At 54.0% G+C, this 21,518-nt stretch overlaps 1 protein-coding gene and 1 long non-coding RNA gene across 5 annotated transcripts in view; both read right to left on the reverse strand.

Annotated features, from left to right (window-relative positions):
• Positions 1–2,595: 2,595 nt before the first annotated feature.
• LOC140633922 (uncharacterized) lies at positions 2,596–11,201 on the reverse strand. Its single transcript, XR_012031512.1, has 2 exons — positions 3,974–11,201; positions 2,596–3,305 (listed from the first exon to the last, which is right to left on the reverse strand). It is a non-coding gene; the product is annotated as an uncharacterized lncRNA (long non-coding RNA).
• Positions 11,202–17,315: 6,114 nt separating this feature from the next.
• Positions 17,316–21,518, reverse strand: part of NKD1 (NKD inhibitor of WNT signaling pathway 1) — an 84,392-nt gene continuing 80,189 nt past the window's right edge. For all 4 annotated transcript variants that reach the window (XM_072827099.1, XM_072827102.1, XM_072827101.1 and 1 more), the window contains 3 exons: positions 21,030–21,114; positions 19,558–19,685; positions 17,316–18,809 (listed from right to left, as the gene is read on the reverse strand). In XM_072827099.1, the coding sequence (XP_072683200.1) occupies positions 18,220–18,809; positions 19,558–19,685; positions 21,030–21,114 (803 nt within the window). In that variant the 3' untranslated portion in view covers positions 17,316–18,219. The remainder of the gene's footprint in view (positions 18,810–19,557; positions 19,686–21,029; positions 21,115–21,518) is intronic.

Below are 21,518 nucleotides of genomic sequence, written 5' to 3' on the forward strand. Positions count from 1 at the left end.
CCTGACTCGCCAATTACATTTAATCAGCTTTCACCCCTTGGGGATAATAACCTAATCAACCAATAATAATGAGAAGTGTGAGAGGGACGCCTGGGTGGCAAAATGGTTAAGCATCTGCCTTTGGCCCAGGGCGTGATTCTGGAATCCCAGGGTCGAGTCCCACATGGGGCTCCCCACAGTGAGCCTGCTTCTCCCTCTGCCTGTGTCTCTGCCTCTGTCTCTCATAAATAAATAAAATCTTTTTTAAAAAAATGAGAAGAAAAAAAAAATGAGAAGAAAAAATAAATAAATAAATAAAAATAAAAAAATGAGAAGAGTCTCAGATTGGTGAGCCCTCCCTCACAGCCCAGGGCATTGGGGCCAGGATTCAAATGCCATCTGTCTGATTCCCACCTTCCAGTCCCCTAAGTGGCCCTTCCTCTTCCTACCTGGGTGAGCAGTCCCTACAGAATTTCCCTCAAACTTTTTTCTTCTTTTTAAGTAGGCTCCATGCCCAGTGGGGAGCCCAACAAGGGGCCTGAACTCACAATCCTGAGATCAAGACCCAAGCTGAAATCAAGAGTCAGGCGCTTAACCAACCAAGCCACCCAGGTGCCCCTAAGCCTTTTAAGCTTTCTCTGAGAATGTGGGGATCTGACAGCCAGCTTCCCTGTCATAGCCAACATTAACCAGGCTTGGCCTCCAGCCAGTCTCATCTCCTGAAGACAACTTGAGCCAGCCCAGCCTGATCTCCCAGGCATCCTTGGAACAGGCTCCTGGCTTGGGTCATTCCAGAAGGGCCGCTCTGGGTGCGGACAGGGCCCGCTCCCAGCCCCTCACCTCCCACCATCCTTTCTCCAGACTTAGATGTAGTTGAAAAGCTTACCACGGGACCAGCAAGGCCACCACTGCCACCATTAGAAACCTGATCCCGCGTCGCTGATTAAAACCAGGAGGGGGTTTTAATCAGCCGGGGCCATATGCTATTTAACTGAAGATGAAAGTACCAATGATAAGCATCATCTCAGAAAGGATGTCGTTAAAGGAAGAGCAGAACAGCGAGTGGCATCTTTTATCATTACAGCAGCCCCTCGCCAAGCTCTCGTTAGGGGCTTTGAGGACCATCTGGGCCCTGTCTTTATTATGCAGCGCTTACAGTGTCATTGTGTTTGAGACGGCTCCCGAGCCCACGCCACGCTAAACTTCTAAATATACAATTAATGCCTATTAATTATAGTTTTCAAACCAGCAAAATGATCCTTCATTAACTTAATCGCCTCTTCTATTTTATCAGGAAATTGTATTCTCGCTTTCCATAATCCTTGCATCTGAAGCCTCCCGGGTGGCGGGTGGCACATGAGGCTTGGCTGCCCAGCTAGGGGAAGGCCTGCCTGTCCTCTGGCCATCTCGACACCCCAACCCACCCCCACCATGCCACACTCCGCCACGAGACGGGAAGCCACGGGGCCCTGGTCAAGCTGCATCCTAGGTCCTCTGGAATTGGATTTAAACCAGGGTGGGTGGGGGTGGGGGATAGAGAGCCTTACCTTCCTCATCTGTAAAATGGACTTGATAGAAAGGCTACCCCACAAAGTCACCATGAGGATTAAATGGGCAGTGCTTTGCCTCCAGGGGGATTTGGGCACCGTGGCATCACGGATGGCCCAGAGCAAGGAACGGGCTGCTTCCTCACCCCAGCTCCATGGGTCCCCCAGCCCAGCTAGGCTGCTAAAACCCTATTCCAGCTTTCTATAGATTTGAAGCATCTCGACACTTCTCTCCCTCTGTTGCAACTTCATTTCCACACCTTTATTTTAAGCCCTGTCACCTCATCTCATTTGTGCCTTAAAGTAGTTTACAGCTAAGCAGAGAAGACAAGTAGTTGAATACAAGGGATGTGTGGGGAGCCTACGAGGAACGTCTGCCCCAGCCTTGGGGGTCACGGAGGGCTTCCTGGGGGAGCTGGTCTTGAAGGAGGTGTGTGGCACAGGAGGCACAGACCCACAGCCACCTGCCGTTCCAGTGTGGCCACCAGGGAGTCCAGCAAGCACAGGCTCACCTGGCCCCAGCAGAAGCACATCCTGTGCTGTGCCCTGTCTTCCTGCCTTCTCCAGTCCTGCAGGGGCCTGCCTGCAAGCACACAGCTTCAAGTGGGGGTGGGGGGCGTCAGCACCCTTGGAGAAGCACCCGAGACTCAGGCCTGGGATAGAGCCCTGTGTCAGGCTCCCTGCTCAGCGGGGAGCCTGCTTCTCCCTCTCCCTCTGCCCCTTCCTCCGCCTGTGCTCTTTCTGCCTCACACTTTCTAATAAATAAAATTTTCGAAGACAAAAAAAAAAAAAAAAGGTGGAGAACCAAGTCTCAGTAATTGGATAAGGGGTAAGGGCAAAGCTGCAGAGGATGCCCAGGTTTCTGGCTTAGGCTACTCAGTGGACTGTATCCCCCTTTACTAAGCTTGAGACAAGTTTTGGGGTAGGATGGAGAGTTTGTTCGGGGGCATGCAGTTGGAGCCCCTTGTTAACTGCCTAGAGATGGTTGTCAAGGCCATGGCAGTGGATGAGATCCCCAGAAGTGAGGCTGTGGAGAAGAAAGGGGGTCAGGACCAAGACTAGAACGATGTCACCATTTAAAAAATGTTTTATTTCACAATACTTACAGATTCTGCAGGGATAGTACAAGAGGTCCCAGGTACCCAGTTCCAATGCAGTAGTTTGTAAAGGAGGATTCTGCAAAGCCTCAGGAGAAGCTAGAGGGTCCCATAGGGCCTGATGTCAAGAAAGTTCTTTCACTGAGCATTCAGTTTGGTTGCAAGAGAAAGTGGTTTGCACAAGCGACAAGTTGATTTCTTCCTCACTGAATAGTCTAAATGGAGGTGTCCAGGTCTGCGGTAGAACTCCTATTCCTCGAGGGCACAGGCTTCCTCCAGCCACTCCACTGTCTCCAGGGTAATGTCCTTGTCCTCATGGTCCAGAGCAATGGCTGGAATTCCTGCTATCACATCTGCTTTCCAGGCAGCAGAATGGGAGAGGGGATGGAGGAGAAAAGGGACAACAGGAATAGACAAGCTAGTTCTTAGAAAAGATTCCCAGAGCTGCCACAGGACACCCCCTTGTGTGACAGAATTGAGTTGCGCGGGAGTCTTGAGAACCGTAGTCTTCGTTTTTGAACTCAAAACCAGAGGCTCCGTTGCCAACAAGAAAGGGAGAAGGCGTACAGGGGAGCCACAAGCAGCCTGTGCCTGGAGTCCCAGAGCAGAAGAGCGGAGGAGATTATGAAAGGGAGACGAATACAGTCCCCGTGATGAGACACAGCCACGAGGTCAGGAAGAGCTGCGGAACCAAAAAGTCAACGGCAAGCTGGTGAGGACGGAGCCCTGGACGCTGCCTTCTCTACTTTTCCCAGAGGTGGCTTCGGTCAGGTGTGTGTGTGGGGGGGGGGGGTGCAGAAGACAGAGGTGATGGCCTTAAGGTGCTCCACAGTCCAACCAGGGGCCATGGTAAGGCAAGCAGGGCGAGGGGACCGGGGTGACAAAGGACCGCGGTGCGCTGGGGCGGCGAGGAGGAGGTTCTTGCGGCTTCTGGGGCCACGAGGCCGGCGTGTGTGTGTGGGGGGGGGGGGGGGGGGGGCTGGAGAGGAGCGACACCCGAGGTCTGTGGGGAGCCTGGGAGTGGACGCGGGGCGGACGCGGGGCCGAGGCGGCGCCACCGGGGCGGACCCCTGCCTCCAACGCCGCCCCAACGCGGGCACCTGCCCCAGCCTCGAATGTGTGCCGCCGCATCCGCAGGAGGCCGTCGCACCTTCGCCTCTTCCCCGCGGGCCGGGGCACCGCAGGCACGGGCAGGAGGCCGCACGAGCACACGACGCCAGCGACCCGAGGCCGCCGCGTGGCGCACTTGTGCGTCTGTCAGTCCACTTCCATCGGCCGGCGGCCGCGAGCCCCTGCGGACCGCCGCCCCGCGCGACCAAGGCCCACCCGCCACGCCGCCCCACTCCTCACCGCCCTACTGGCGCTTCTCGGGATCACTTCGCAAGAAACGACGTGACCTCAAATCTCCATCTCCAGGATTTTCTCGTGAGAAAAGCCAAGCAATGAGGGCGCCCAGGCTGGGCAGCGGCAGGCGCCGGGTGAGCGGGGCCCGCCGACGCCCTCCCGGGCCGGGCCTCGGTCTGCGCTCCGCCGTCCTCAGGCACCCGCCAACATGGCCGCCGCCGCACGGCTCACAGCCCGCCCACACACTTCCTCCGGAGCCCATTGGCCAGAAGAGGGTCACGTGACATCGCCTCAGCCAATCACTGGCAAAGGGGATGGCTGGCCGTGGGGGCTTGGACAAATCATAAAACGAGTGCAGGAGGCCTCCTGCTTCTGTGCAGGTGTTTTAAGAAGGGGAGCCCGAGGCCGAAGGGAGGAGACGGCGAAGAAGAAGAGCACGAAGAACCCGAATCCCTCATGCCCAAAGAACGGCTTTACAAACTCAAATGTTCATATTTGGTTATGTTATAGATATTAAAACGTCAAATAGTGAAAAGACAGAGCTGGTTGATCCTGCGTGTCTTTCATTCATTCATTCATTCATTCATTCACATAACAAGCATACATTGAGTGTTTACTATGCCCTCGCCCGCAGGGAGCTCACAAGCTACTTGCTGGGTCTGGGCGGGCAGATAAGAAAAAAACAGAGCACTGAGCAAAGGACAGGGTGGCAGAGGCACGACGTAGGCATCCCCTGATGCAGCTGTTTCTTCACCTACTATGCACCTGCACCCCTCCCAGCCACCTAGGATCCTGCCGGCCCCACACAGCCACTCTCCTCCAGGAAGTCTTTCCTGATTCCCCAGGCGTCCAGGATCTACTCTGTCCCTGAGCCCCCTGCGATCTTGGATGGACCAGGCGCAGGGCTGCCACTGCCTTGGCTGCCTCTGAGGTGTCCTGTCTGTTTGTCCTGTCCTGTCCTGTCCTCCATTAAGGCTGAGGGATCCAGAGGGAGGGGGCGGTGTCCCCAGAGCTGACCCACAGCCTAGGCTGACCTGGCAGGCCCAGGCCCAGCCCTCACACCTGCCTCTGGGCTCCTCCTCTCCCTGTCTCTCCCATCGATTTCTTATTTCATAAAAATCAATTTCTGTCCCGTTTTTGCCATGTACATAAAAGACTATGGCATCAATTAGCCTTAGTTCTCTCTCTCTCCCCCTCTCTTTTTCTTCCTCGTCTTTTTTGGAAACCTCTTTGTAGGGAAAATCTCATATTTCAGCAATTTGCATTATCCACACACTCAGCTTTGAAGTTCTAAGTTATGGTAAGAAAAGGACCCACTTATCTGCCCATAAAAAATGTTCAAAGCTTATAAATTCCCTGAAACAGATGTACATTATCATTGGATTTGCCTTTCTTTTTGCTAGAGCATGCCTAATAGAGTTTCGGCCGCCCCCTGGCCCCCTTCCCCCGCCCCTGTTAGCATCTTGTCTCCACAGAAGCCCGCTCCCTACTGGGCCAGACTGACTTCAAAGGTCCCAGGCTGTCTGTTAGAAGCAAAGCACAAAGTGGGAACATAGGGGCCTTTTAAATCCCCCGCGTTTAAGTCAATATCATGCCTCCCTTCTTTCCCCTCTTCTGGTGGAGGGACATAAGTCAGCCATTCCTTTTCTGCCTTCCCGAGAGCCAATTCAGCAATTACCAGAGAAAGAGAGAGAGAGAGAGAGAGAAAGAGAGAGAGAGAGAGAGAGAGAGAATTGAGGACTCTTTCTCTCTCAGCCTCTGTCTTTGCCCTCTTGTTCTTTCCAACTTTACTTTCTGTTACTTCCCTCACTTAAAATGTCGTTCAACAACAAGGGAGGTATCACTGATCCCTGGTGTAGACAAACAAGTGGATCCTTAGTGCATTTGTGGGTTAAGAGTGTCACCAGCAACTTCTGACAGGCTGACATTGTGTCCTCTCCAGGCTCTCGTCATAATCTCCACAAAGTGACCAGAGGGCAGGCCCTAACCACCCTCCCCGCACCTGACCTTCCAACTTCTTGATGTGTCCTCAGAGTAATGAGCAAACTCTCCACCATGACCTTCCACCCCTGTCCACAGGCCCTGCCCATCCTGGGTGTCCTCCTTGCTGTGTTCAGCCTCACTGGCTTCCATAAGTTCGTTCAATGGCCCACGCTTTCTCCCACCCCAGGGCCTTTGCTCAAGCTTTTCACCTGGCTATTTCCTCCTTAACCTTGAGGTCTCTACCTGAATGTGGCTTCCTGGAGAGGCCCTCTCTAAACCTGGTCTCAGTCATGTCCCTCTGTTATTCTCTCACATGCCCCCCCAGAACTGATCACAGTTGAAAATAATGTAACTTTTGTGGGACTGTTGCTCCCCTACTAGATTGAAAGCTCTGTGAAGGGAGGAAGGAAGGATGTCTATTTTATTTGGTGCTAAGCATGGCTCCTGGCACAGAGTAGTTGCTCTGTAAATATTTGAGAGGACACATGGAAAGAGGAATCTAGAGATGAATTTGGAACAGGTTTGGTCCAGGGAAAGGTCAGCTGGGCCTGAGAGGAACCTCTCTGAACAGTGAGTACCAAGGTTGGGTCCCCTTTGGCTCTGACCGGGCTTAATCTCGCAGTGGTCAGCTCCCAGAGACAGATTTGTGGTAACCAAACCACACAGCAAGGTTGAGTGAGATACGTGAATACTAAATTCTCCACAGTGAAGGAGGGAAGGAAGGAAGGAAAGAAGAAATGGAGGAGGATGGGAGGGAGGGAAGGAGGGAAAAAGTTCACATAGACCCCACTAGAATACTCTGGCTAGGAATTTCTGAACAAATTACAATCAGATGTTGCTTTTTGAGGATAGAGTCAGAGGAAATTAAATCAGGTGACAATGGCCATCTGGGGAGGATCTGGACAGGGGACAGAGACACTCAAAGTCACTCAGGTCCCGTGTGCCTGGACTATACTGGGAGCCCATAGGCCAAGCACAGTGGTGTTAGCCCTCTCTTCCATGCTGCCCAGAGCATCCCCGGTACATTCCTGGTGTTCAGTCGGTCCAAATGTTGCTACCCATCCCCGAGGGCAGAATCAACAGATCAGTGAACCAGAGCACAAGTCTGTGAGAGGGGAGGCTCCCTGCACACCTGTCTTTATGAATGCAATCAGCAGAGAACCTAGAGCACCAGGGCAGGTGCTATGCTGGGTCTAGCCCTGGGGCCATGTGGGGAGGCCAGCAAGGCACTGTCCTCCAGTTGCTCTGCAGAGATTTAACTTGTGCTGATCTTTGCAGGGCCTTTGGGATCACAAAATGATCTTTGGTGAGCAAGACAGTGCTTTGGTGGCAATAGATGTTAACTAATCAGAGGCACAAACAAGTATGTACAGCCAACTCTAATTAGTCTTGATTTATGAATTTGCCTACACTCTAAAATGTATTTGTCACCCCCAAATCAATACTCACGACGCTTTCACAGTCAATCGTAGTTATGTGTGGAGCAGCAAAAATTTAAGCCACTTAGACATGCGTGTTTCCAGCTTATGTCAAACACGGCGATGATCTGCCCTCTTGTTTCAGCTCTTACACTACAAACAAGGGTCCCTTCTGTAGTCTATTTTGTGCCACACTTTTGGTACTGTGTGCCTTGCATTGGTGATTTCGCTGTTTAAAATGCCCCCCCAAATGTGGTGCTGACACGCTGTCTAGCGTTCCAAGGCACTAAAGGCTGTGATGTGCCTTACAGAGAAAAATGCATGTTAGATCAGCTTTGTTCAGGCACGAGTTACACTGCCATTGGCTGTGAGTTCAATGTCAACAAATCAACAAGATATTGTAAATCAGGTGTCCTTAAACAGAAACACACACCTAAACAAGGTTAGGTATTGATGGTGGATGTAATGTGGCAACCAGAGGCTCGCAGGAACCTAACCTTGTATGTCCCCTAGGAGCAATGGCTCAGTATTTGTTAATTCAGGGTTAGCAGTGACTTTGCAGCACATAACAGGCTCAACTGTAATTATGAACAAGATCAGTGCTATGAAGAAGGGGACAGTAGGGGACCATCTTGCTGCCACTGGGGTCTCAGGCTTCCCAACGGTCCCACCTTCCAAAACATCCCAAACTCACATTTGCCCAGACTTGGCTGGGGTGATGGCAGAGGAGAGGGTAGGACTGGTCTTTGTTCATCTTTGTCAATGTTTGAAGGCCCCTGGAAAGGGAGGGTCAGGTGGCTAACAGCTTGCCCTCTGCCCCTTCAGGTGTCACTCTGTGTTTAACCCTATCACACATTAACCATGAGCTTGGTTGGTATAAGTCACTTAGCAGAATAGTCAGTTTCCTCACAAGGGTGTCCTAAAGATGTCAGCAGATGCAGGCTGAGCATACAGTAGGTGCTCTATAAGTGATAGAAATGGCAAATTAGACTCCTCCGAGATGCTGGGGCTCAGGGCCTGGTCCCTTGAGGGGCTGGACCAGACTCTCTGAGGACAAGAAGAGTCCCAGATGTGGGGCAGCTAAGAGCTGACCCAGAAGCTCCATCTCCCCCACTGGTGGGGACAAGGAACTACTGGGCATGGCTCTCAGGGTGCCAGTCCTACCACTGCTACATCTGCCACTCCAAGACCCAGCTTGTCTGAACCACAGGCAGCTTCATTATGCAAATGAGATTTAAGGGCCCAGCCAGAGAGGGTGGGTTCTTGCCCAAGTTCCCAGGGCAGGTAACGTCTGGGAGGCGTGGAGTGACCCTATTGAAAGTGGAAAGGAAACAGGGCAGGCGAGGTGGCCCTCGAGCGTGCAGCTGACCTGCAGCGGGGCTGCAGCCCAGGCTGGGGCAGGGCAGCCTTCCAGACTGTACCTCCTTTCCCATGAGCCCTGTGGGGCCAGATCCAGATTCTCATAATAGCAGCTGCTATCTCTCGAGGGCCTACTGTGTGCCAGGCTCTGAGCCAAGCACTCCGCACCCACTGGATCATGTACTCTGATCCTCACAATGCCCCAGTGAGGTGGGTACTCTGATGACCCCTGTGTTACAGAGAAGGCAACGGAGACACGGAGAGGGTGGGCTGCTGGTCCCACAGCTGGGAACTGGCAGAAGCAGGTCTCAGTTACAGTCTGCTGACTGCACAGTCCATACTCTCCACCACCTGAGCTGGGCCCCCAAGCCTGCGTTCCGGGGCATGGCTACTGGATCTCAACACCTCCTCAAACTTCACCCACCAAACCAGATGTGCAGCATCCAGGATGTCATATCCAGAGGTTCTGGAGCCACATCCTTCCCCCCCACCTATCTCGGATCTGCAGACAGGAAAGGGCCAAACTCCTAACCTGAATGGTGAGACGCAGCCCAGAGAGGTGGGGGCCACGCCTAGTGCTGGGCCCCGATAGGGCAGTGCTGGGCTTCCCCACGTGTCTGAGAACCCCTTCTCATCAGCAACCTTTAGCTGCCCCCTCCAAGAGAGCCGAGCCATACGGGGATTTGTCCAGGGCATTGAATGTGTAAGAATCTCCTGTATTTCTCCCCTTGCTTACATCTCCTAAGACCCTGGAGCTAAAGCAAAGGGGATCTCATTAGACCTGTTTCACAGAAAAGCAAACTGAGTCTCTGACTACTGAAGTCACTGGCCCATGGTCAATAGCTCAAAGTAGCCCAGGCAGATGGAACCCAGCAAGAGTCTTTTGAGTTGGGGCTCTTTCTGTCCACTTTGCCTCTTTATGCAGTGATGGCAGGGTCTCATGCAGGATGGCAGCCTCCACGAGGGGCCCCCAGCCAACCCGGCCCCAGCTAAAGGAGGAATGGGGCCATGTGCTGAGGGAGGATTTCTAGAACTGGCCCCAAGGATCTTCCCCATGAAAATCCTCCCGTGCCTAAACCCTCTTCCATCCCCCACCCCCTGCTGCCTCTGTTAGTGTCCAAAACTCTGCCTTGGGCAGCCCCGGTGGCCTAGCAGTTTAGCACAGCCTACAGCCCAGGGTGTGATCCTGGAGATCCGGGATCGAGTCCCACGTCAGGCTCCCTGCATGGAGCCTGCTTCTCCCTCTGCCTGTGTTTCTGCCTCTCACTCTCTGTCATTAATAAATAAATAAAATCTTTAAAAAAAAAAAAAAACTCTGCCTTGAGCAGGCCCAGGTTTCCATGGGCATCACTGGGCCCCCCCCAGAAGGTGCTTGAGCATCTTCAGGGTTATGAGCTGAGATGCTGCAGGGCCAAGCCGAGGAAGGCCCACGTGTGCCAGGGTGACAGGGCACCAGGACATTGGACCTTATCTGAAGGGGTGTCACCACAGCTCCTGGGGAATCACTGCAGTGGTGGGAAGGTGAGCCTGGAGGAATTGCATTTTTTGATCTTTGTGAGAAAAAATAACTCAAAGCCCAGATATTTGGGTGACACCTTCAGATTTGGGAAATTAGTTGAAAATGTTTGAGACCCCAGATGGGTCAAACACGACATGTTTGGTGGGCCGTGTTGGGTGTAGCCCGAGGGACCAGGGGCTGGAGGAGGAAGACTGGGAGGCTCAGAGCAGGCAGGGGACAGGAAGGGGAGGAGGGGGACAAGCTCTCAGGGTGTGGGGCTCTGACCACGCACGTGGAGTCACAGCAGATGCTCCTGCTAGACTGCCAGTGACAGGCCTCCAAGAGTCTGGCTGCAGGTGGCTTTGCCTACACAAGCAGGATCACCACAGCGGCCTCTGCAGAGCCCCCGGCCCATGACTGAGGCCGTGGAAAGCCTCTCCCCAGATGTCACAGATGCTAGCCTATCCCCACGTCTCCCAGCAGGCAGCTGAAGCCACAGACTAGAGAGGGGTCCCAGGAGCTGGTCTGGATTCAGCTTCAGGAAGGAGTGTCAACGTGGATGGCACACGCCTCCTCCAGCTTCAATTCTCCCGTCTTTAAAATGGGGACAGTAACCCCTGCCCACCCACAACTGGCGGTTCACAAACACAATAAACATGCAGCCAAATGATCACTGTTTTCCAACAGTGGTGGGATGAGGTTGTGGGGGGAACCCCCAATGCAGTGAGAGGTTGTTCTTTCCAAATAAAGCTCAATTTTGTCCTTTTTTTTTTTTAAATTTTCTTTAAAGAGTATAAGACTGTAGTTTTCTTCTCTTTTCTTTTCCATTCTTATTTAGCAAAATTAGAAGTCGGTGATGCTGTGTTGTTTTCCCAGACTTTTATCTGAACTGCGACTGCTTTGTAAAACTCCACAGTCAAGGACTCCCCAGCAGGAGAACACCACAAACCTTCCAGTCAATAAAGGACCTGCAATCCCCAGTGTCTTCCCTCCCTCCCTCCCTCCCTCCCTCCCTCCCTCCCTCCCTCCTTTCTCTGACATTCCCTCTTTCCCTTTTAGTGACCACCTACTGTGCACATGCTGGGGCCGGGCAGTGTAGAAGTCCCTGTGTGCCTGCCTGCGAGTCAGGTCGGGGATGTGACAGCCTAGGAGAAGCCAGCAGCCACAGCCGAGAGGCCGACAGCACTGCTGGCTGCCCCTTTGTCTGGGCACCAGCTAAGTTGGTTCCAAGAAGTGAGGCCTTGTTGTTAAAAGAAAAAAATAGAGAGTCAGCTTTGATGAACTTATCCAGAATTTTGCAATGAGAACTATCTAGAAATGAGTTTATTTTAGTGGAGCAGGGGGAAATCAAAGCCAGGGGTGCGGTAGGGAGTTGGCAGTGGTAATCCTGTAGTGTTCACAGTCCCTTAGGGCTTTCGTCCTTCTCTGCCCCCCCCTAAGATCTGAGTGGTGGCCCAGGGGTTCTGGGACTGCTGGCCTCCTCTAGTACCTCCCCAGACCCTGGCAGTGACTCTGTGTCTGGATAATCCCACCCTGGTCCTTCTTCGAAATCTCTAACACCCCTCCCTGCATACCTCTTCCCTGCAGACATGAGGGATCAGGACAGGCCCTCCAAAGGGTCAGCCCTTGGGACGCCTGAGTGGCTCAGTGGTTGAGCACCTGCCTTCAGCCCAGGGCGTGATCCAGGAGTCCCTGCATGGACCCTGCTTCTCCCTCTGCCTGTGTCTCTGCCTCTCTCTGATTCTCATAAAGAAATAAATAAAATCTTTAAAACAAACAAACAAAACAAAGGGTCAGCCCAGATGTGGCTCCCAGCGCAGACCCCTTGCAGGTGCTTGGCCATCACCGAGCCTGCAAAGAGGGTCAGCTGGTGGTGGCATCAAGCCCCTATTTCCCAAGGCCGGCCTTGACCAAGCACCTGAGCGCCTCCTGCAGCAAGCAAGGACCACACAACACAGTAGGAAGATTGAGAAAATCCACCTGCATCTTCCTGAAGAGCTAAGGGAGGAGGAGGATGTGTGGTGCACACACCAGGGCTTCTGTGGACCTGTCCTAGTTGGGAGCCATGCCTAGGACTCTCCCTAGAGCTGGCTGTCCTTGGGTGCCTGTGGTTTTACCAGGGGAGGGGCAGGAGGGCAACACCAGGAGAACTCAGCCTGCACCTGGAGGGCTGTTACTGAATTATCCAGTTTTGTCCACACCCGAGGGTGTGGTCATGGCCACACGCTCCAACATCAAGAGGCTTTTTGAGGCTCCCACTGGGACAGGGGCATGGGGAGCTCCCTCTGCCTCGTTTATACCTTAGTGGGTATACTCCTCAGGGTAGGGCTGCTAGGTTCCACCCTGCTTGTTTGGCATAGGTCCTGGGTTTCTCACACTGTGACCAGTGGGCCCAAGTGCAGCACCATGCCCTGGTGGGAGGGGGAGCTTGTCAGGAGCCTTGATGCCTGGCGCCACCCCAGACCCACACGATCTCACTCTACAGGGGTGGGCCTGGGTACCTGCATTTAACATGCTCCACAGGAGATTCTTACGATCCCTGAAGTTAGGTGTTTCCCTTGCATGGGACCTTCTGAGGTCATCTGGGGCAAACGCAAGGCTTGGGGTTCTCAACCTGGCTTGCCAGAAGTCACTTGGAAGATGAAACACCTTGATGCCTTGCTGGACCAGCGAATCAGCATCACTGGAGGTGGGCCCATGAACTGGTATTTGTACAAACATCTCCAGGTGATTGGGAACACTCAGGATGAGAGGTAGAGGTGGTGGACACTGCACTCTGCCCTCCCCACCCCTCACCCTCACAGGCTGGTCTCTGCCAAAGTCACGTGTGGGGGGTCTCCTGTCGAGGTAGAGGCCCTCTTGTCTCCACCAGTCTCACAGGCTGAATGCACCAGGATTCTTCCCCTTTGTGGAGAAAAAGTGGAGGGCAATAGGGCCCAGGGGATGGTCAGTGGGAGATGGGGAATAGAGGCCAGGCTGTGTCATTTCCTCCCTGGGGTCACTTTCTACTAGAAGATGAGTCTCTCACTCATCCCCCTCCTCATGCTGAAGGAAGATGCTGAGTGCAGAAAGCCCTCTGTGGAGACGTACATAAATCAATGGAATCATTCAAGGGCACAAGCCCCAGATGGGTCAGGCTCAGAGGTCTGCTGGTCTGGGAGAGGGGAACAGACCAGATCAGGGCCCCTGACAAGGCAGCAATGAAGCTTTAATGATTGGGGAAGGGTGCCCTTGGCACCGCTTCTAAGGAGTCACTTCTAAAGTATTCACCTGGACCAACCGTATCAGCGCTGCAAAACCAGCCGTGTGTGTGCCGAGAAGGGGTGAAGCTGGGCTGAGCCCACGGGACTTGGGGGGCAAAGGCAGGGCTGCGAGGGCAGAGGCTCGGCGGCTGCGGGGTCTTCGGGGGCACACCACCCCCAGGTGTGGGCCGGGTGAAGCTCTGCCTTCAAGGAGGAGGTGAAGGCGGGGCCAGGGGGGTGTCACCGGTTGCTTACACTGAGCACCCCTCAGGGGTCCCCTTTCATTCCCACGATGCTGACGGGGCTCACAGGAGCAGGGTCATTAGTGGCGGCAGCTGACAGAAATGGTACATGAAGTGCAGGCAGCCCTCCCCTCCTCCCGCCAGCTCCAAGGCTGCTCCCCTCTGGCCCCGTAATGATGTGACATCTACACGCTGAGAACAATGAGGGGGAAGCAAAAGAAACTGCTCCCGGCTGTCTGCTTTGCCAAAAAGTGTAATTGGCACGGCTGGGTGGGAAGTGCATGAGCTCTGGCCGCAGTGCTCCCCGGAGGTGAGAGCAGGCCTGGGAGCAAGAGCGCAGCCTCAGCCGGGCTGGCTGCCTGACACCCCCGATGTCCTCAGGGCCCAGCGACAGATGAGCGGATGCCGATGCGGGGCACCCAGCCACCAGCTAGGCAAAGCCCAGTCCTGTCCCCCACCTCCAACTTCTCCAGGCCGAGGAGCTCAGAGGTCAGTGTCCTGGAGCAGCAGAAACAAGCAGTTTCCTCTGGAAAGGATGGCAGATTTGCGATCAAGACAGAACCCCCCCACCCCGGGGGGGGGGGGCGGGATGGGGGACACACATGTGCTCAAAGCCTCACCAGGAAGCGTGCTTGATCTCTTCCAGTTTCCTTTCCCCTCCCTCCCCCTTTCCTTCCTTCCTTCCTTCCTTCCTTCCTTCCTTCCTTCCTTCCTTCCTTCCTTCCTTCCTTCCTTCCTTCCTTCCTTCCTTCCTTCCTTTTCCTCTCTTCCTCCGTGGCTCCTCTTCCTTTTTCTCTCTCTTCTTCCTGCAACTTCTAACTATTTGCTACAACTTCCTTGAGCAGTTGTTTACGATCTAGCAGCACTGATGTCGCCCAGGCTCTTGAGCTGAGCCCGTCCATGCTGGCACTGTCCCTCTTGCTCCTGCTGCCGGGCACCGGGACCGGTCACTCGCCAGGCCCCCCAGCGCCCCATGTCTGGCCCGGCCTGGGCTGAGACTCACAGGCCCGGCAGGAGGGGCTGCGGCAAGTCGGTGACAGCACCGGCCTCCGAGCAAGAGAAGGCTGCGCAGCTGTTGGAGGGAAGGGGGCCGCGCTCCAGAGCCGCCGGGGCAAGCTCTCCAAATGCATTAGGTCACAGAGTGAAGGCCTGAGTATGAATACTATGTTACTCCTTGGGTAAAAATAAAAAAGTGGGGGTGGCAAGGGGATTAAGCAGCCAAGGCAGTGTTTTCTTTCTTAAAAATAGATCTGAAATAAATATTGTAAACTGTCAGCGTTTGTCAAACTCGGGCTGTGAGTTCACAGTTACTGTTACAGTTTCCTGTTTCAAACCTTGTTTGAAATATTGGATAAAATAACAAAACGGGCCAGGGGAGCGAGGAATGGGTGGAGCACAGAAGATTTTTAGGGCAGTGCAAATACTTTGTATGGTATTATAACGATGGGTATGTCGTTAGCTATTTGCCCAAACACATAGAATGTCCAACACCAAGAGGGAACCCTGAGGCAAACTATGGACTTTGGGTCATTACAATGGGTACCCCCCATAGGTTCACCCTTGGCAAAAATGGTACCATTCTGCCGAGATGTTGATGATGGGGGAGGCTGTGCATGCATGGGGTGAGGAGTGTGTGGGAAATCTCTGTATCTTCCCCCCGATTTTGTTGTAAACCTAAAACTGCTCTGAAACAAGCCTTTTCAAAGAATTCAAAATTTAAGCAGGGAGGAATCTTACAGAAATGCATTTATTCCTATAAATAATGGCAGCTACCATTTCTGTGATGCTCCCCTGGTCTGGGCATATGTTAACTCAGCAACAACCCTATGGGGTAGGTCTCTTATGATCCCTCTTTACAAAGGGGAAACAGAGATTTGAAAAGTTCCACGTATCCCTTGGAGCACAGAGCACTGAGGAAGTCGGAATTTGAACCCAGGCAGCCTGGGCCCAAAGTCTGTGCTCACAACCACCGAGCCTCACCGGATGGCCCGGGAGGGGGTCAGGGAAGGCTAGACTCTGGGGATTCCGGAAGAAAGCGTTCTTCTTCCTGCATGCCCATTCTGTACTCTCTGAATCTTTAACATGTGCACAGGCTACGATTTTTCAAAATGGTATTTTAAATAAATCCCAGTCCCTAAGAAATAACCACATCCCGGCAGACGTGGGGTGGGAGGGATGGCGTGGGACCCCCTCTCAGAGGCTGAGGGGATGCTCTAAAGCCACCGCAGAGAGACTCCCTGTGTGGACCCAATCCCTGGTTCCTTTTCACCTTGTAGCATTCTAGTCCTGGCTTCCGGCCCCTTTCTTCCCGCAGACTCTGCCCCCTTGCCACCCCAGCAGAAGATCCTTTCCTGTCTGGCCGTGGGGCTCAGAGAGCCAGCAGCACCCATAGACTGGCGAAGCTCCTGGAGGTAGAAGCATAAACCCAGAGAGGGAGAGCCAGCACCCCGCACGTCTCCGCTTCATTCACACCCTGGCTCCTAGCCTCTCAAAGCCAGCTCCCTCCTGCCTTGGTTACATTCCCAGCCGTTTGAGTTGGATGCTGAGTGATAGAAACCCACAGCTCAAAACAAGGGAAGTGCTGACTGAGTGGTGAAGCCCTCCAGGGATTAAGGGGGTCACAGGGAAGACTAGAATCCCAGCTCTGCACCTGCTGTGTGATCTCAAGCGAATTAGTTAACCTCTCTGAGCCGGATGCATTTCCTGAGCTCACTATCAGAAAAAACTCCTTACCAGCCATATTAGACCAAAACCAGAGGCTCTGCCAAAGGGGATGCTAGCTGGCAGCCAGGCAGCAGAGAGGCAGACAGTTGGCCACTCCTTCTTGTGTCCTGCCACTCACTCTCTGCCTGAAAGAATGGCCATGTGGCCCTCAACAACAGCTCCCTGGCCCTGTGGCTCCCTCTGGCTCCCAGGGGCTCCAGCCAATGGGGTCTCAGCAGGATGCAGGGCAGGAAGGAGTGAGGGCGGGATATGGATCTCCCTGTAGGGTCCCCGCAAGGCCGGTTGTATCCCCGCGTGACGGCCACTCACAGCCCCTTCAGGTGGCTCCCCTAGCCCCACCACTCTGTCTGCTGAAGATGACTCCCACCCTCTTTGCACCACACACCGCTAGCCCCAGATCCTGTATTCTTGCGGAGGCTTTGCCCACACTTTGTAAGCATTCCCTCAAATTACCCAACTGCAGTGTGTGTCACGTTTTTCATGGGACCCCGCCTGGTGGACAGTGGTCCTTTTCCTAGTCTTCCCAGGCCCGCATCAGATAAAATCGCACTCTGTGGAGGACGCTACTCCAGGGCCCCACCTCTGGCCACTGTCCCCATGGCCCTCCTAGCTTCTAGACTCCAGCAGGCCTCTCCAAATCTGTCAGACCCTAAGTCCCAAAAAAGGGGTTTGAAAAAAACTGCGAATGAGAGGCAAGTGCCTATTCGCATCTGATGGACAGTGGTCTGAACAGGAGGCGCACAAGGTGACATCTGGGCTCAGGAAGTGTCTAGAGAAGCAAGCCACTGACTTCTGTACACTGGAAAAAGTACCTGAGAGTGTATATTTATAGAAAGATACATCGAAACGGACAGCTGGCGCCTAGCTATAGATACAGGAAGCTCTGTTAGAGAACCATGTAGGTACATATATATTTGCCAACGGTAGAGAACAGGAGGTTTCCACATCTTCGGCCACAACCAACAACACACGAATGCCCGTTCTTGGAAAACCACGCTTGTTTGTGTGGTTGGGTTCCCTCTCCAGAGGTTTCCCAAAATGAGAAGGCTGGTTTCAGGGGGCAGTCCTTAAATATGTGTGTGTCTTTCTAAAGAAGAGAGAAAAAGGGAAGGGAGGAGGAGAAGCGTATTTTCATGTGGTGCACGGCAGAAAAGATGGGACTGGCTTTGGGCAGGGACGTGATCCCACCGGAAAGGCGTGAAGGGGAACTCCGGAAAGAACAGGGGTTTCGAGGTTGGGACATGAAAACACAACAGCCAGGAAGGTCGCGCGTCCGCAGTCCGCTGAAATCCCTTGTAGCACATTACAATCAGTTAAGGGCAAAACAAAATCAGAATAATACTAAGAGGTAGCAGCTGTTTATCTTCTCGGAGATTTTCGAAGGTCTCTGGAAGCGGGCCAGGTAAGGGTGTTCTCCTGGAAGAGACTAGGGGTAGGGCACAGTTCTGGCCGAGGGATCCCCCAGAGCCGGCAAGGGTGCGGACCAGCCTGCGTGGAAACTGCAGCTCGGGAGCCCGAGCGAGCCTCCACCGTCAACAGGCCACTTCCAAACCCAGAGTCATTTCTTGGGTAAGTTATGCAGTCCTCACAACATATAAATAAAAGTTTAGTTCTGTGTTTCCATATATCTTCTACATGGAGGCTAGCTGAATATTAGTGGAGTAACAATAATTATTAATAACAATAATCGTCATAATAACAATAATTAATAGAATAATAATGCCTTGGGGGCGCGGGGGAGGAGGGGTCCTTCATATGGCAGGGCTGGGGGTTTCTGGGGAGGGGTCTATGTCTGGTAGAAGTGGTGGTAATGGTGGTGGTGTTCGTGATGGTGGTGGTGTTCGTGTCTCTGGACCGCCTGGCCGGCCGGGCTCTCATACACCACCACAGCGGGCAGGTCCCTCCCGCGGTCCCGCCCCACGACACTGCTGCCCACCGCCAGGGGCGCCTGCAGACCCCGGCCCCCCTGCTGGCTCTCCTTGGCTCGGTGCTTCTGCTTCTTGTGCCCGAGGGGCGCCAGCGTGGGGAGGAGAGCGGGGCTGGCGGCCAGGTGGGCGGCCGGGGACACCGCGGGGATGGCGGGTCCCACGGGGGGTTTGCTTCTTGCCCCTCTGGCCACGTGGCCCACACCCACGCTCTTGCCCTGGGCCTTGGGGGACCTCACAAAGTGCTTGCTCCCGTCCTGGGTGCCCCGGAGCCGCTGCTGGACCTCCGAGACCTTGGCGAATGGGGTGTCAAGGAAGTGGAAGGAGCCCGGGTCCGCGCCTTGGGGCTTTCGGTGTGGGACGTGGATGGCTTCTGGCTCATGGGAGCGAGACCGAGTGGGGTTGGAGGTGCGGGGGGGCAGCTCTGACTTCTGGGCCACTGATGGGGAGCCTAGGAACCAATTTAACAGATATTTAATGAGCACCTACTGTGTGCCCATGCTGCCCTGTGCCCCAGAAACCACCTCCACCCCCCTGGCTCCGAGTGGTAACTGTTCTTTCTCCCCACCCCGACTGCTGCTCCTCACTGCCTCGGAGGAACCTCTCTGGAAGGGAACGTGGCCATATACGAAGGGGGAAGATCTGCTTCCTTGTTAGGTCCTTAAAAATAAGTAATTGCCTTTCCAGGAGAGAGAGGAGGAAGAGAGAGAGGCGGGTAGCTGTCTGAGGTCATGGGATCGGAAGGAAATCTAGAGGTGCGCTCCTTCACTTTGGAGGTAACCAGCACGCGTGGTAGGAGGAGGCGGAGGAAGGAGTTGGGCTTGGGCGTGTGAAATTAAGTAGGCTACCTCTTCATTTATCTCAGCCAGGGGTCAACAGAGGTCAGCAGCTGATGAGGGCTGAGAGCGGTGTTTTGCTTGGAACAGGGGAGCGGGCAGGAGCGGCCTGGGGGTGGGGGGCGCAGAGCTGTTGTTTTCACTGTATGATAGACCCTATCGATACTATTTGATTTTGTTCAACCTGGGGCATGTTCGTTTTTAAAACGTTTTTAACGTCATCTCTTCCGAGAAGTCACTTTAACCCATCCAATGAAAGCTGCACCTTCTCCCAGCCCGGGGTGGGGATGCAGTGAACGCCACCCCGCATGGCCCCCCCAGCTGTCCCCTCGCTCCCCCTCCCAGATGTAGGAGCTCCCTTACCAGGCCCAAACTGGGATGTGTAGTTCTCTATCCCGGCGAGATCTAAGTAGTGGTTTCTCCTCTCAATATTCTCATCCACGCAGTGGTGGTAGCAGCCAGACTGCTCCAGACGGCTGTCACCCTGGAACCTAGGGCAAGAAGGCAAGTGAGTGGGTGGGCCCTGGCCCTCTGTGGGGGTAGCCCCATGTCTACCGGGGAGCCACCAGGACAAAGCCTTCTGGACCCTTCATTCATTTCCTTCTGGGTCTTGGGAAGGGGCTCGGGTGGGGGAGGGTGGGGAGAGGGAGTGGTCATCGCAGCCACCTTTGTTTCCAGTTTCTTCCCTGACAGCAGAGATGCAGACCTTTGCTGGCCTCCCTGGGCCTTCTGGGGAGGACTGGAGAGGCATTTGCTTTGAACAGGTCCAAAGTAAAGTTGAGAGGTTACTGGTCAAAACTTAGGGAACCTCAAAGTCAGGCTTCAAACCACGTGCGCCCGCAGAGGACAGGACACCTAAGCCCTGGGCTGGTTCCCCAGAGAGCATGGGCAGCGGAAGCCCCCAGGCCACTGCGGCTAAAGGGGGCAGGCTCTGTAACCTGCCCCAAAGCCAAGAACGGGCCTTATGAATGTATATGTAAGGAGGGAGTCTGAGCTTCCCTGCAAGGCTCTCCCATCTGCCAGCCCCACCTCCCTCATTACTCCCCGACCCCCTGCTCCCTGCACCTCCCCACACCAAGCTGGGGCCCCTGCTGGGACCACCTCCCAGCTTGCCCCTATGCGTGGGTGCTTCCCACAATCCAGTTACGTCCTTTCCCTTCCATGCAGGTATTCCCATCTCCCCCCTTGACTTCTGGGCCGCTAATGCCTCCTACGTCCTTCTGCCTCCTAGGCTGCTGTTACTTTATATTCCTGTTTACTCAGTGACTCAATGTTTTTCTTTAAACACACTCTCTCTTTGCGTCCCTCTCTCCATCCCCCCTGCAGTTAAAAGAAATAACAGGTGGAAGAGAACCGCAGCCTCACAATCCCTTAGCCACAATTCTGACACCCAAAAAAGCCTGAAGACAAAGATTTTCTCATTACCTTGGGGCAGCCCAGCCTGCCCTAAATGGATGTGATGGGAGCCACAGCCTTTATATCATATCACTTTGTGTGGATATTCATATGTCTCCGTGCAGAAATTTCAGTGTGCTAAATCCCAGGGTGCTGCCCAGATGCCAAATAGAATACATGAGAAATACACCAGGAACATCTTTTCTAAAATCCAACAGATGCTCGATTCCAAAACATTTCTGGCCCAAAGAGTTTTGGACAAAGGAATGTGGACCTACATTTAGTTATTTTTTTAAAAATTGATTTGTGAGCCTATCCTCCGAAATCACTTGCCTCCAGCTCAGTCCCTCAGGTGCAGGTACACAGCTAGTGTTCAATATGTGGTCAGGTGCCTTGGGCTGCTAGCCACCCCCCCCCACACACACACACCCCCACTGTACCTGAGTGGGGCTCGCTGCTTCTTCTCCCAGCTTCGGAGCTCCTCGGCAGGCTTGGTCTCTGCTCTGGGCCTCGTGCCCTGCAGGTCTGAGTCCCACCCGAGAAACAGCCAGGTGAGCAGCTTGCACCTGTGCCCACCAGCTTCCTGGCTCTGCTGAGGTTTTCTGAGCTCCCTGGCATGTCGCCCTTGATAAATGGCCCACGATTGCTCACAATGGCTCTGTGGGAAGGGTTCTCCAAGCCAGGACCCGACAGAGGGGTCTCACATCTACATGGCCCCTTACCTCCTGCCCCACCCCACCCTCCCAGACTCACCTCCTCCCCAGACTCCTTGGCTAGCCTGCATTATAGCTGCATCCATGCCCATGCCCACCTCCAGGTTTGCCTACCCAGGGTCTCCCACCCGCAATTCCTTTCTTATCCAAATCCTGCTTTTTCAAGGATCTGCTCAAATTCCACCTGTCCACAAAGTCCCTCCCAGTAAAAGGGGC

This window comes from Canis lupus, chromosome 5, assembly GCF_048164855.1.
Source record: "Canis lupus baileyi chromosome 5, mCanLup2.hap1, whole genome shotgun sequence".
NCBI classification, from domain to species: Eukaryota; Metazoa; Chordata; class Mammalia; order Carnivora; family Canidae; genus Canis; species Canis lupus.